Consider the following 15,694-nt stretch of genomic DNA (forward strand, 5'->3'; position numbering starts at 1 on the left):
CTTGACAAAACAACTTACCTTTCTTATTTTTTCTATTCCTAATTTTGGAACGTTGGCAGTCTCTTTGTTTTTAGATTACAGACATGGACAATCAGCTTGGCTGTGAAAAATTGTTTAAAAAGATCAAATATTTCTTCCAATGTCTTTTACCTGTCGGATGCAACTGTAAATGAAAAGCCTGAACCTTTTATTAGCTGAAGCAACAAAGTCAGACCTTTTGCATGCTTGTTATCAACAATCTGACTAGATGCACAGCAAACAGCCTAGGCTAACATCTCTGATTATAATTTTGCGTGTAAAGTACACTTTCATTTTCAACTGATTTGAGACAAAAACGTGCCCGAGAGTATGTGGTGGTAGGCACTGACAGTTACATTTTGCCTAGGCCATACTTGATGCTTAACCATGATACCAAAACTACAGCCCATGTTCAGTCTTCTTCTGTCTGATCTTTGTTAAGAGGATCATACAACAACAACAACAACAACAACAACAACAACAACAACAACAACAACAACAACAACAACAACAACAACAACAACAACAGCAACATCTTTCATGGGCTGAAACTCCCACGGATTTTGATGTGTATGACCATTTTTACCCCGTCATTTAGGGAGCCATACGCTGCTTTCAGAGAATGCATGCTTGGTATTTTTGTGTTTCTATAACCCACCACATTCTGACATGGATTACAGGGTTTTTTCCCATGTGCACTTGGTCTTGTGCTTGCGTGTACACACGAAGGGAATAAGGCACTAGCAGGTCTGCACATAAGTTGACCTGGTAGATCGGAAAAATCTCAACCCTAAACCCACCAGAGGCCCGGGATTCGAACCCACACCCTTCCGCTCAGGAGGCTGATGTCTTATCCACTATGCCATTGCGCCCATCGACGACAATGACAACAACAACACAACAACACCAACAAGAAGGGCAAAGCCCATACGACTCACATGCTTTACACATTTTTCCTACCAAAATACATGTGACCTTGACCCAAGGTCAAGGTCATCTAAGGTCATGCAACACAAAGCTGTTAATTCAAGACATAGGAAGTACAATGGTGCTTATTGGCTCTTTCTACCATGAGATATGGTCACTTTCAGTGGTTCACTACCTTATTTTGGTCACATTTCATAAGGGTCAAAGTGACCTTGACCTTGATCATATGTGACCGAATGTGTCTCATGATGAAAGCATAACATGTGCCCCACATAATTTTTAAGTTTGAAACAGTTATCTTCCATAGTTCAGGGTCAAGGTCACTTCAAAATATGTATACAATCCAACTTTGAAGAGCTCCTGTGACCTTGACCTTGAAGCAAGGTAAACCAAACTGGTATCAAAAGATGGGGCTTACTTTGCCCTATATATCATATATAGGTGAGGTATTGAATCTCAAAAACTTCAGAGAAAATGGGAAAAATATGAAAAATAGCTGTTTTTTAGGCAACATTTATGGCCCCTGCGACCTTGACCTTGAAGCAAGGTCAAGATGCTATGTATGTTTTTTGGGGCCTTGTCATCATACACCATCTTGCCAAATTTGGTACTGATAGACTGAATAGTGTCCAAGAAATATCCAACGTTAAAGTTTTCCGGACGGACGGACGGACGTCCGGACGGACGGACGGACGGACGGACGGACGACTCGGGTGAGTACATAGACTCACTTTTGCTTCGCATGTGAGTCAACAAAAACAAGAGGGTAAAAGCTAGGTTACCCAGTAAAGATGGGTTCTTGGAGACGCCTGTGTTGGTAGCCTGCGTCGGGATCTCTTTCTCCGATCCACTCGGTGTTCTCAATTGTCAGCTGCTGACACGCGCACTTTGACCGGTCCTGTCACAACACAAAAGTTGCTCCATTGCAGAAAAGCTCACAAACCTGAATCCAAAACGGCTGATCAAGCTAAAACAACACTGACGTTTCAATTATCTCTGAAAAGGAAAGTAAGTACAAACCAATCAAAAAGACTGTTGTACCTTCTCATCCTTACGAACCATAAACTTTCTAACAAAAATGTAACTTGCATATCTTCTTTTTATAATTGTAATTATCTTGTTCATGGGCGTAAATCCTTACCCTTGCTTATCTCGCCCTTTGACGCACTGAAGGGAATTGTGATGGGACATTTTCAGATTTAATGAGCCAATGGCGCAGGGCGCACTAGTAAATGAAACCCTGATAGGCTAACAAGTCTATGTCGTTACTGAAGTACAGGAACTAAAAATGTCTCTTAAAAAGTAGTTGTAAATATGTTACCAAATGTTTTTGTTTTTCATAAAATTACTTGAATGAAATCAATCTGTGATTGCAAAGCTAATCTCTCTGTCTCTCTTTACCCTGCAGTTGTCCGTGCAGTCGCAACACTGAAGAAACTCATCATCCAGAGGAATCTTGACGCCTGTGGCTGGAATTCTGTAGCTGGAATATTCCACGTATGCTGGATACTCGCGGTCAATGGCGTTGACGCAGGAGATAGGGACCTTCTCTTTGCCGTAAGATAAGTCTTTGATGTCACAGAATGTCTGCAAATGAAAAATTGGTCCGGAATTGAACATGCTGTTCGTGTATGAGGACTGACAGTATTGAATGTGTGCATGTTGCAGTATTGGCGTTAACCGGTAATTACCGGTATTTTACCGGTTCAAATGAAAAAATACCGGAAAATAATTGGCTGCCGTATAACCTACTGGTTGATTTTTAGAACTACCGTTTTTTTCGCTGGTAAAACAACAAAACCAGTAGTTGGACTCTTACTGCTTCCAATGACCAGTCTACCTTTTTTTCTGGATAGTTTTCATCATAAAAGTTTGTGTACCAGTTTGAAACAATATTAGCGTCATCACTGTGTTGTGAGTGAGTGAGTGAATGAGTGTGTGAGTGTGTGTGTGTGTGCGTGTTGGGAATGTTTTACCCTGATGTTGTAGTTAAAAAAGGCATCCACTCAAATCATCCCTTTATGATCTCCAACATGAAAACGAATTTGAAAGAAGAAACAAATTGGCACACATCAAATGATGATGCTCAGAAATCACTCTGTCAGGTTTGTATGGGGTGTGAAATGTTCTTTCTTTTAGCAAGTCAAACTTTCCAATGTGACATTATAGGCCAGTCACTAGCGAGGGGTGTGACTGAAACATATGTAAAAAGCTTGCCTCACTAAAAGCAAGAGTATTCACTCTTTCACAACACATGCAAACCCAACAGAGTTATTTCCAGAATGTGTCTCTTCACACACAATACAGTCATAGCCAGTGTTGTTCCCAGACACAGAAGACAATAGGTCAGTTGGACCTGGCTTCAAAACATATTTATATATAGGTCAAATTGTCCCGACAGCAAAACGTTGTTGTGTTGGAAGATATCCTATGTGTAAAAGCTATCAAACATTCGACCAGTCTGGGGTCAGGACAATGCGTCAGATCAAGAAAGCCTGAAAACAGATGAGTGTGTGAGTGTGTGAGTGTGAGTGTGAGTGTGAGTGTGTGTGTGTGTGTCTGTGTGTGTGTGCTCTTTCTCTATATCTTGCTGCTGGCTGCCTGTTTCTTCATGATCTGTTTCTTCAAATAGCTCATTTCATAGACATCTTTTGAACACTTTATCACAGCTTTCAAAAAAGCACTGTATGTGTATAAGACTGAAGACCGAGGCCTGGGAACAACACTGCATAGCTCACCTTGACAGGTACAAACTCTGTGTGCACGTGAAGCCAGGGGTCAAAACAGAAATGGTCAATGAACAGCTGAGATTCTGTGATGGCCAGGAAGTCGTCAATTTCTTCGATGCACCGCAAACGTCGCCCGCACGGAGTCCGGAAGATGACACCCTTTCTGCCAGTTGGACGCATCTTGGTGATTTGTCTGCAACAGTCACAATAGCTTGTTTGTTCAGTGCTTTTTCCAGTAACAGCATCCTTTACCAAGCTCTCTGAAAAGACTATGATTATATGCAATCTGCTAACTTTATTAGGTTGCATCCATCTTGGAAAACATTTTGGCCGAAGTCAGAAGTTCTGGTCTGTGACTTATTTTATGGAATGCATCATGATTGCAAAATGTTATTTGATTTTATATGTATGTTATACAGTGGTACCTGTGATGAAAGGACACCCTTGGGACCAGCCAAGTGTCCCTACATTGCAGGTGGCCTTTCATGACAGGTATTCTTTGGCAGAGATAATATCAAAAGGGACAAGAGAAGGTGTCCTTTTAAGGGAGGTGTCCTCTCATGGGAGGGTCCACACATCGCAGGTACTGCTGTACTTGCAAAACGCTGCTGCAAGGACTGATTTACTGCATCTCTTTCATTTTCATTTTTTTCCCAAAGATTCTACAGTGGCACCTGTGTTAAGTGGCCCCTCCCGTGAGGACACCTCCCATGAAAGGACACCTTCTGTTGTCCCTCTGCCTATTTACTTCATACAAATATACCTGTCATTTAAGGCTGCCTGCAATGTGGGGACACTTTCGGTTGGTCCCAAAAGGTGTCCTTTCATTGCAGGTACCGCTGCAGTAAATCATTTTGGCGACATCTTTTATAAAAAATAAAAAATAAATTTAATGTTCAAGTCATCCACTTTCGCCACCTACACACAATCCCACTGATTTGATTCAAATTCAAACACCCATCAAAAAATGTCCGTTGATAACATGATACGACCAAAGACTCAACTTGCAGTTGCTGAAATAGAAGATTTCCAGAAATAATTCTGTCAGTTTTGTTTATTGGCTGTGAGGAAATCACCCGCAGCCACTGAGCTGTGGAGACACGAATGCACGGCCAGCATATTTTTGACAGAAAAGGGATTCATATCAAGCGAACACTACTTGACATACACATCAGAGCTCAGTTTTCACTGTGACACCGTCATTGCCTTCCTCTCTGTTTTGAAGGGGCACAACTCTTCAACGGCCCTGTCCCCCCCCACCCTCCCCTAAAAAGAATCCTGAGTTATTTCCAACTTTCATCTTCTTCTTCTTCTTCAGTGTTCCAGAATTTTCTGGTTACGTGTGAGCTCGTTTGCCCATTTGGGTTCCCCAAACTATACTCTGAGAGCATAGTCAGCTTCACTCCGCTTTCGTTGAGTAGGCATGCTGGGTATTTTTGTGTTTCCATAACCCACTGACATGGATTACAGGATCTTTTTCGTGCGCACTTGGTCTTGTGCTTGCGTGTACACACGAAGGGGGTTAAGTCACTAGCAGGTCTGCACATAAGTTGACCTGGGAGATCGGAAAAATCTCCACTCTTAACCCACCAGGCGGCAGCGACCGGGATTCTAACTCACGACCTCCCGATTAGGAGGCCGACGTCTTGCCACTGCGCCCGTCCAACCTTCATCTATTGAGAAGGTACACAATCCCAATGAAATCTACAATGACTGTAACAGAAACAACCATGTTGTGTTAGTAAATGCATATGTTGTTCGTCCTTCGTTCTTGAAGATGACCAGAGATTCATGGTTTGCTTGGGTGTCTGGTCTGATGGGTCTGGAGGAGGCAGATGAGGCCTATTCGGGCAATGAGTCCTCTCCCACATGAAGGACACACATGGGAAGGTTCGGCACTTGGAGTACTGGCAGCTCTGGCTTTGCCGAGTGAACGCTTTTGTTCTGCAACAGCAGTTCTCTTGACTTCAGCGGTCTGGGCACCAGAACCAGTCAGACTGCGCCAGTAGGGTTTGTTTTGAGGAAGCTGCTCCAGGGATTGGATGTGAATGTCAAACTCTTTCAGTTTTGTGCCTGAGGAAGACCCCAGTGGTCGAAACGTCGTGCTTTGTTATTCGTATCGTCTTCGTCAAACACATGAGTACATTATTGTTTGGTCTTTTCATTTATCTTTCAGAGACACTTTCAAACATCAACCTCTTCTTTTGGCCTCCAAAATGCAGAAAACCAGGTGCACCCACCTTTCCCATCCACACAGAAGGGGGAAGAGCAGAGGATTTTTGCCCACGTTCTTTTCTTTGTCCTCCTCCACATCCTTCACACACTGAGGGCAACATGAATGGGGCACTGAAACAACAAATGATACTTTCATTAACATCAGCAACAATGTGTTCCAACCTTCAGGTCAAGTCCAAAGGTTCCCACTGTCTAATACAGTGTTCTAGATGGTCGAACGTGTAGCAAAGACCTGTACGTGTACGTGTAGATATTGCGTCACCCGTGACTAACTTTTTTCTCCAATGTTCCAAATGCATACGTTGTTTTGCTCCCACCAAGACTGCAGATCTTGGCAAACGCGTGACGTACAAACTAGATTTGATGACGTTGCCCGTACACGTTCCCGTACACGTCCTGAAAAGTGCTGATCTAGATCTCTCACACACACACACACACACACACACACACACACACACACACACATACACACACATACACACACACAAACACACACACACACACAAACACACACACACTGACAAACACACACACACACACACACACACACACACACACACACACACACAACCTACAGATATGATCCTTACCAAACTTTTTGCGCTCTTTCCCTTTCGTGTCGATGACTGTGTCCAAGCGCTCTCCCAGTGCCTCTCCGTCATCCACTGCAATGAAACAGAGACATTGAATTAGCATGTTTCGAGTACTCCCTCTCAAACTAACAAACTCTGCCTAGTTCCAAGGTAAGAAAGATAAATAAAAATTGTGGTGACACAGTCCCGAATTAATCCCTTTGAAGTGATGTCACATACTGAAATAAGAGCAACTGTTTGAGATTCACTCTGTCTTCTTCTTCTTCTTCTTTCATGGGCTGAAACTCCCACGTACGCTCGTGTTTTATGCACGGAAAGAGCAAACATATGTGGTTATTCATAAAATCAAATGCATACTATGCAGGTAATTATAAATACAAGCTGGTAGCAATCGAACATGTAGCAATAGTACAATAAAAATATGTTCAGAATATACATTGCACAGCATATCTTTGACGTAATACTAAGTGTGGTAAATCAAAAGGCGTTAAACTACTCAGACATTAAGTGGTTTTTAACACATTTTTAAAAACTTTTTAATGACTTTAAGTGCTTAAAGGATGATGGAAGTGAATTCCAAACTGAAGTACCCGAAAAAGCAAGACTGGTCTTATACAGGTCAATTCGTGGAATTGGTGGGATCAAGTTGACCGACCCATATCTGTGGGTAGCTTTATTAAATTGTAGCCGTGTGGCGATTTCATGTACTGTTGTCCCTCTCTTTTACTCCCTGTCTATTATCTTCCCCTGACCCAAGTTGTGTCTCCCGCTAGGATTATTGTGTGTTGTAGCTAATTGTAGGTGTGTATGGAGGCTGGTTTCTTATTGGTTGATTGTTTGAACGGGTGCGCGCGTGAGTCAGAATAATAGCGTGGGCTAGAAGAGTACCCGGTGTGATTTCGAAGTGTGAAGACGTGTCAGTGTGCGTATCTTGGATTGTGATGTTTTAGTTGTAGTTGAACGATGTTTGTGTTTCTGAAATAATCAATGCACGTAGTGTAGTTTGGGCCATTATAACTGTATTTTGGCGAAGGAGTGATCAGTCGAGGATTGTTTAGAGAGACTTTGTGTGTGTGTGTTCAGTTGAACAAACGTTTTAGAGCTGGGTTTTTATAAGCGAAGTGACTTTCGACCGGGATTGTAATTCAAGTTCTGACGAGTTGTGTGCGGCTGTATATTGAGGAAGGAACTTCACGTTATCGCAACCTCTGTCTTGGCGTCTCATTTATGCTTCCTGGCCTATTTTCCCCCTTCCACTCCACCCTATCACAAAATAATGATGTAATGTAATGGTTTGTAAGAGGGAGAGAGACAGACAGAGAGAGGGAGAGAGACAGACAGAGAGAGGGAGAGAGACAGACAGAGAGAGGGAGAGAGACAGACAGAGAGAGGGAGAGAGACAAAGACGAAGAGAGAGAGGGGTGGGGTAGAAAGAGAGAGGGGTGGGGTAGAAATAGAGAGGGGTGAAGTAGAAAGAGAGAGGGAGACAGACTGACACAGACAGAAACTAAAATGAGCCAAAACAGACAAAAACAGAGAGAATCAAAAACGATTAATCACACAGAAACGCAAAATTCAAATGACAGCCAACAGGCAAAATGAATGCAAAAGGAGTCAGCAAAGTGACTACACTGCGTACTATGATCCACGGTAGAAAGCCTCTCCTGCAGCACGCTCGCCATGTCCTTGCCCTGCTTGTTACTGCTGATGCTGCTCGCTTCAAACCCTTCGCCACCTGCACACACCACAAGACAGCGTTAAGAAAACCCCTGAAGATGGAGTATGGCTGCTCCTAAGACAGGTAAACACACAGGTTAAAGTCTACTCGCAATGTGTGTATCGTCATCCTCCCGGAATTTTGGCGTAACTCGATTCTTGGCGATTTTGATGTTTTTGTGCTTTAGACTAAGTAAATCATTCTCAGTGAGAAATATAATCTAAAATACGATGGACAATACATGATTAATCATTATTTTATCTGTCGATCCATACCAGGTACAAATATTTTTCATTTTCATTTTTCATTTTTCATTACTTTATTGTCCCATCGCTGGGAAATTCGGGTCGCTTCCTCCCAGTGGAAAGCTAGCAGCAACGGAGTCGCGCTACCCAGGTGTCTGCGTGTTTAGGTGTATTCAGCCACCTGCACTTATGGCAGAATGACCAAGGTCTTTTACGTGCCATTGTGATGACACGGGGGTGGGACATGGCTTCCGTCTCTGTATAAACTCTTGTTTCATAATAAAAAAATAATCAGTTATAGCATTCTGCTGAAAAGCTGTCTAAAATGAGTTACGCCAAAATTCCATGACGACATCGATATGAACTATGATGGAGTTGTAGCCTGCAGATGCAGAGAAAGAAGAGTCTGTATATATTGCAATAAAGCGTTCATGACGGCAGACAGTCCTGGCGGCAAGAAGTATAGACTCTAACAGTAACACACACAGCACTGGTACAGACACAAATGGAAATGCTGAGACATGCACACTCGCATGCATGCACACACGCACGCACACACATGCACACACACAAGAACACACACACATACACACACACGCACACACACACAAACACACAAACACACACACCGCACACGCACACACACACACAAACACACACACCGCAATCTCCTCACCTTCTAATCGCAGTTTTCCCTTTTCTCCCACATCCCTTTACAAGCACCTGGTATCCATCAATTTCTTCAGTCAACTTACCAGTCAAGGTACAATCTACTGCATACACACATCATCTCACCTGCACCCTGGGGTTTCTTCTGCTGTGGCTGTGCTGCCTGTCGGCGATCCTTTTGGAGCCACGGGGCCTTCCAACCCGGTAAGGTGCCAGGGAAATTCTCTTCTGCCACCACTGAGCGAGGGCCCTTGGGTGGTTTGAACTGGCTGGGGACCCCGGACGTGCTCTTCCGTGCCACAGGACGCTTCTTCTCTCCCCCTGGCTGTTGTCCTGTTTGCGTTGTTGTTGTTGCTGATGCTGTTGGTGGTTTGGGAGGTTGCCCCTTGTTAGCCGCTGCTGAGTGATGAAGACAGAAATGAAGTGAGATGATGGAAATGTTGTTTACACACTGCTAACATATCATCCTAGCACAAAACTTGAAGTGACACCCAAAACTCATGGTGAGTGTGTAGACTGTGTGCAAGTTTACCTATTCAGTACATATCAACCCCACAGTTTTGGCCATCTTCTTTTGAATGTAAGTAGTCTGTACAAGTTAACCACATCAAGTTCACCCGTATCAACTTACCCACCATGACCAAATCAAACCTATGTATCTTGGAGCCATCTGTTGAATGCATTCGACCTGTGCAAGTTTACCTATGAAGTTCACATCAACACACCTTTTTGCGAGTCATCTGTGGAAGCTCCCGGAGAACAAAAAAACTGTCTTGGACATTTTCTTTTGAATGTGTCATCTGTATAAATTATTCTGTATTTGGTATAAGCATCCCCACCAAGATCGACAGCAGGCCTACCTTTCTGAGCGGTATCTGTAGAAGGCATTCGGTCTGCACAAGTTAACCTATCAAACCCACGTCCACCCACCTACGTAGGCTGTTCCATAATTATTTAGAATCTCAGAAACGGAAACACATACCAACAATCTAACCAGGCTATTTTCTAGATCAATCCTTCCCCAGCCGAACACCCAACCGGTCATCCTCTCAAACGTTCTCATTCTGGCCTGGGACCACGTGACATCAGCTATACCTGGTATGGCCCTCGTGAAGGCTCGGATAGAGTCTTCAGGGGTCTCTAACCGGGTTTCCGCGGCTATTTCTTGAAATCCGAGAACAGGCTGAACTAGCCTGGGGAGATGTCAAGAAAATAGGGTGGATGCAACCAGCAACAGTGCTCCCTTTGGTGCTAAGAAATCTGTTGTCGCAAAGGCAGTATACACAGGTGCGCTGTCATGTTACAGCGTAAGCCCTCGAATACCCGTGTTTGGACGGTGTTTGTGCCAAGCCTCAAATATTTTCGACCATTAGTGGTGGACACAGCAGTCAGACGTAACTGTATGCCTGTCCTCAAGAGTCACAGTGTTTAAATGCCTTGATTTAGCGACAAAAGATGCAAACAATTTTTAGGGCTTCTTGTTACTTGAACTTGGCAGGGGTTGGGTCACCTGGTTAAACACCCGAACAGACGACAGTTGTTTGGTTTCAGAGTGGAACTAATCAATCCAGGTTTTGTCACCACTGACGATATTCCATGTTGATTTGGACAAGCCACTGCTGATTTGTTCAAGTATTGTCAGGCAACACTCTGCCCTACCCCTATTTTTCCCGTCACTGGGTTTATGTGGTACCCAACCGGCAAATCGTTTTGGGGCCATTAATATTTGTGTAAGATCTTTTCAAATGCAGAGCTTTTAATGCCAAGGGCATATTGCATCTCCCTGATTATGATTGAGTGATCTTCTCTTTTTATCTGTTCAACAGCGCCAATGTTTTCAAGGATAACGGATGAAATGAGTAGACCAGGGTGGGTATCATTTTCGAGGCTCCGTCTACCCCGTTTGAATTTGCTGTACAAGTTTTACACCACGGCTCTACAAAGAGCGTTCATTCTAAAACATTCCATCACACTTTCATGCACATCGGCCTCTTTTAACCCTTGTTTTGCAGTTATTGTAAGTTATGGCTCCGAAATCGCGAAATTGAGCTTCATGACGCAATCTTATACATTGCGCGGTCAGTATCTTCCCGAGTAGACCATATGAAAACGACATAACTCTGGAACTTCATTTTTTTGTGTCAAGCCTCACGATAGTCTATTATTTGACGGCATGCTTTTGTATTTAACGCCATATTGCCAGGAGCCTGGATTCTAAATAATAATGTAACAGCCCTCGTATCTGGGCGGTGTCTGTAGAATGCATTCAGCCTGCACAAGTTTACCTATCATGCCCACATCAACTCACTTTTCTGCGAGTCATCTGATGAAGTTCCACGAGTGTACTCCACCGTTGGCTTACTGGGTCCCTTCATGCCCATGTTGAGTCGCCTCCCCTTCGACGTTCCAGCCGCCTTGATTGCTTCTGCGTTAGCCTAAATTGTACGGAAAAAAAAAGGCTGTTCGTTTGCAAAAATATATAGTCTTGTCGTATCGTGAACCCTACTGTATGTGAATATCCTGGGCTTTTCAAAACACATCTCAGCAATTTAAAGCAGAACTTCATCAAAAATATATCTTCATATGGTGCGAACTTCCTGTGGTCAGCACTGCCTTTAGCAATCAACTGACATTATTTTTCAACTGTAACATTTTCAAACGGTTGCGGGTGATGCACGACCTCAAACTGAATATGCACAATTGCAAAAATCAGTAATAGATGAGTAAAAAATGCTAAAAGTAAGATACATCACTTGTTAAAAACTTAAAGGTGCATAAGCATTTAACACAAATAAAATACTTTTCATTTAGATACTGTTTGCACCTGAAACCAAACCGGACATTTGACCTTCCAATGTAATTCTATCCCATTCCCAACTTTACTACTGCACAGAGTTCAGCCCCTTGTGTTCCATTCCAAACTTTACTTCTGCACAGAGTTCAGCCCCCAGTTTTCCATTCCCAACTTTACTACTGCACAGAGTTCAGCCCCTTGTGTTCCATGCCCAACTTTACTTCTGCATAGAGTTCAGCCCCCAGTTTTCCATTCCCAACTTTACTACTGCACAGAGTTCAGCCCCAGTGTTCCATTCCCAACTTTACTTCTGCATAGAGTTCAGCCCCCAGTTTTCCATTCCCAACTTTACTTCTGCAAAGAGTTCACCCCCAGTGTTCCATTCCCAACTTTACTTCTGCAAAGAGTTCAGCCCCAGTGTTCCATTCCCAACTTTACTACTGCACAGAGTTCACCCCCAGTGTTCCATTCCCAACTTTACTTCTGCATAGAGTTCAGCCCCCAGTGTTCCATTCTCAACTTTACTTCTGCAAAGAGTTCAGCCCCCAGTGTTCCATTCCCAACTTTACTTCTGCATAGAGTTCAGCCCCCAGTGTTCCATTCCCAACTTTACTTCTGCATAGCAGCCCCTACCGTCCCAACTTCACCTCTTTTTTTGTGCCTGCAGATTAAAAAATCTCACTAGTGCTTTGAAGAGGGGTTCGAGGCGGGTGGAGCCCCGGTAGATCCACTCTGTGCGTTTGTCGGCCTGGAAATACATCTTGACCAGACTGGCGTCTACCTCCATCACTTTGGCTGTCCACCTAGCGACAGCAACCATTTGATTACATATATGACATACATCCCCGCACAGAAAAACAAACAGACCAACATCATTTCACTGCAACGGTGTAACACATTTCTGAAAGAAAAAATAAATCCAAAACTATTTCTGAAAGATTATACAACACAGGTCATATTGACAGACACCTCCTGGGCCGTTTTTCACTGTATCATTGCAGGAAAATGGCCAAGCAAGGGACTTCTCTTTTGTCTGATTAGACAAATGTTAGAAACACAGTCTGATTGTGTTTGATATTAGATAAATTCTTTATCTTAACAGAGAAACTTTGGCAACCCACAAAATACTGGGTTAAAAACAAATCTGGGTCCGATCTGTCCGACGCTATTTAATCAGGACAGAGTGAATAAAAGAAAGTGACACAAAGTGTCAGTAAAATGTGATGTCCACTCACCAGCGTCCGTTCCACTCAGTTTTCACGATCTGTCCGTTCATAAGGCGAACCATTGGTCTCTGTGGAAAAAAGACAGAGATCCCGCTATGAATACAGTGGAACCCCACTTGTGAGACCACCCGTTTTAAGACTCCCTCCTTATTAAACCTTATTTTGTTCATATTTTCTGTTCATATCCTCGGTAAATTTAACTACATTTCAAGACTCCCTCCTTATTAAACCTTATTTTGTTCATATTTTCTGTTCATATCCTCTGTAAATTTAACTATATTTCAAGACTCCCTCCTTTTAAAGCCCTGATTTTCTCAGATTTTTGGAGGTCGTAAAAAGGGGGATTCCACTGTATCACAAACAACAAAGAAAAATATTTTCTACAAAAAAAAAGGAAACAACTCTTTCATCAGAAATTCATGGTTAAAGCCTGTCCTTAACACTTTCTACCCCACCTATGTTGACCCAGTTGTTTTTTTTTGCCGAGACCAGCTGTGCTGTAGCAGGTCACCCAAAATTGTAGTAACTGTGTCGTAACTGTGTATCAACGCGCTGGAATGCTGGCGTTAGATGGACGTCACAGGAAGCGACTGAAGCTAACAGTCTGAGCGGATATATCTGTACCTGGTCAGATAGTCATATGAGTGGGTACGGATATATCCGTACCTGGGAGACAATGATTTAACTGAGCGAAGTCAACTACAGAAATATACTTCTTGAAGCTGGCCCAACGGAGCTTTAGCAGTGAGTTTTCGGGAAAAAAGACTTTGCGAAGTCTTTGCATAGTCGACCTTGGGCTCAATTAAGGACAAGCTAAAGGTGAGCATGTTCAGGATGTCGATCTAGCCAACCAAGAGAGTGAAATCAAAACCCATGGAAACTTTCAAAAACTTGTCTTTTTACCTGCGTAATTGTTTCAACAAACACTGCTTTTCTCCCCTAAACTTTTCTCCCCTAAAATGCGCCAGACAGACACATGCTTCTCTTTGCTTACTTGGTACACATGACAAGTCTATTTTTAAGACCCCAAATTTAAGACTTTCAGATTTTCTGTTCGAACATTTACCCCCGTTTTCAGACTCTCATCCTTTTAAGACCTGATTTCTCACTTTCGGCAGTCTTAACCCCTTGACTGCCTGCTACGTGTGTCACTCGTAGGTACACTTGATATCCCGGACGCATATCTAGGAGTCACATACGTACTTAGGGCGTCGTTGGTTTATGAGAAGCACAAACACGATTAAAGGGAGGCAAGTGCTCCCAGTGTTGGAAGAAACACTGGGGAGGAGTTGCACACCTTTAACAATCTGGTTTCAGTTTATTTTTCCGCGAATTGAACGTGATTTCTCGAGATTACCAAAACAAAGTTATCAATGCGACCAAAGATGGCGGACCTCGGTGGATGTTCGAATTCTGGTGGAAGAAAACGGCCCTTCCAGCGCTTATCAGCTCTAGAAGTTTTGAATGAGATTATGAACAATGATGACAGTGTTGATGGGGATCTATATGATGATGGAGAGTCTTCAGTTTCGAGTGACGAAGATGAAAGAAGTGGTCACCATCCTCTTGTTGTGAGAAACGTGGTAGGTGCATCAGGTGATGGGGATTTTATACCAGGCTTGTGTCTGTCCGTGTGCTTCAGGGCCTACCACACAAAGTTTGTGTTCTGGCAGTGACTTGGTGAGTAAACAGCTAATGTAAACCTCCCATCTTTTTGTCTTGGACATAATGTGACATATGAAAACGCTGATTTTCATACACAATGCACACGCTTTCAAGCAGAATCACACTTTTAGTAATGTGTTAATTTTATTTGATTTTATTTTCTAAAAGTTACATATCTGATGAACATTTGTGTAAAATTTGACATCTCTAATTCAAAAAATACAAAAGTTATAGCACTTTTAGTAACAGTATACTGTGTTATGACTTTCGTCCCTGGCAAATAGAATGCGGCAAATGAAAAAAATCGCGGCAGTCAAGGGGTTAAAGGGGATCCACTGAAGTCAAGCCTGGGCATACCTGTCAAGTCTTGCGTTTTTCGCGTAATTCTTATGGAATTTTGATGTTTTTCAAGTCTTACGGCGTATGCCGAAGATCTTACGGTTTTTACAAAACAATTTGGTCAAATAAAAAAAGATCACAAAGGTTCGTCCGAGAACAAAGTAACAGCTACAAAATCTCGCGGTAACTGTTCCGGCAGAAGTACAAGGCAACACGCATGTGCACACCGTCAGCGCGATCTGACCGAGTACTGTGCGACCACGCTTGACCACACGCGACCACAAATTAAAGCAGTTACATGTACTATTGTTGTTGTTCTCGGTATCTTCAAGGTATTTTCTCACGTTGTGCGAAGTTTTAAGCCATAGAAATGAAACTAAGGGAGTTGTGATGCATTTTCGAACAGCTTGCAATTGAAAGTGAAAGGATTTCTGTCACATCCGATCATGTTGGACTTGTTTTAAAACACGCGCGACCTCAAACTAAAGCATTTACATGTCATATTTTTGTCCCAGCGAAGCTGGAGGTATCCCACAT

At 43.0% G+C, this 15,694-nt stretch overlaps 1 protein-coding gene across 1 annotated transcript in view; it reads right to left on the minus strand.

Annotated features, from left to right (window-relative positions):
- LOC138970219 (histone-lysine N-methyltransferase SETDB1-like) overlaps window positions 1–15,694 on the minus strand; it is a 56,282-nt gene that overhangs the window by 26,466 nt on the left and 14,122 nt on the right. Inside the window, exons 6-15 of the mRNA XM_070342716.1 lie at window positions 13,163–13,221; window positions 12,610–12,730; window positions 11,442–11,568; window positions 9,260–9,532; window positions 8,142–8,237; window positions 6,500–6,574; window positions 5,915–6,020; window positions 3,684–3,867; window positions 2,347–2,532; window positions 1,728–1,843 (exon numbers count right to left, since the gene is read on the minus strand). Of these exons, the coding sequence (XP_070198817.1) occupies window positions 1,728–1,843; window positions 2,347–2,532; window positions 3,684–3,867; window positions 5,915–6,020; window positions 6,500–6,574; window positions 8,142–8,237; window positions 9,260–9,532; window positions 11,442–11,568; window positions 12,610–12,730; window positions 13,163–13,221 (1,343 nt within the window). The remainder of the gene's footprint in view (window positions 1–1,727; window positions 1,844–2,346; window positions 2,533–3,683; window positions 3,868–5,914; window positions 6,021–6,499; window positions 6,575–8,141; window positions 8,238–9,259; window positions 9,533–11,441; window positions 11,569–12,609; window positions 12,731–13,162; window positions 13,222–15,694) is intronic.

This window comes from Littorina saxatilis, linkage group LG7 (genome assembly GCF_037325665.1).
Source record: "Littorina saxatilis isolate snail1 linkage group LG7, US_GU_Lsax_2.0, whole genome shotgun sequence".
NCBI lineage: Eukaryota > Metazoa > Mollusca > Gastropoda > Littorinimorpha > Littorinidae > Littorina > Littorina saxatilis.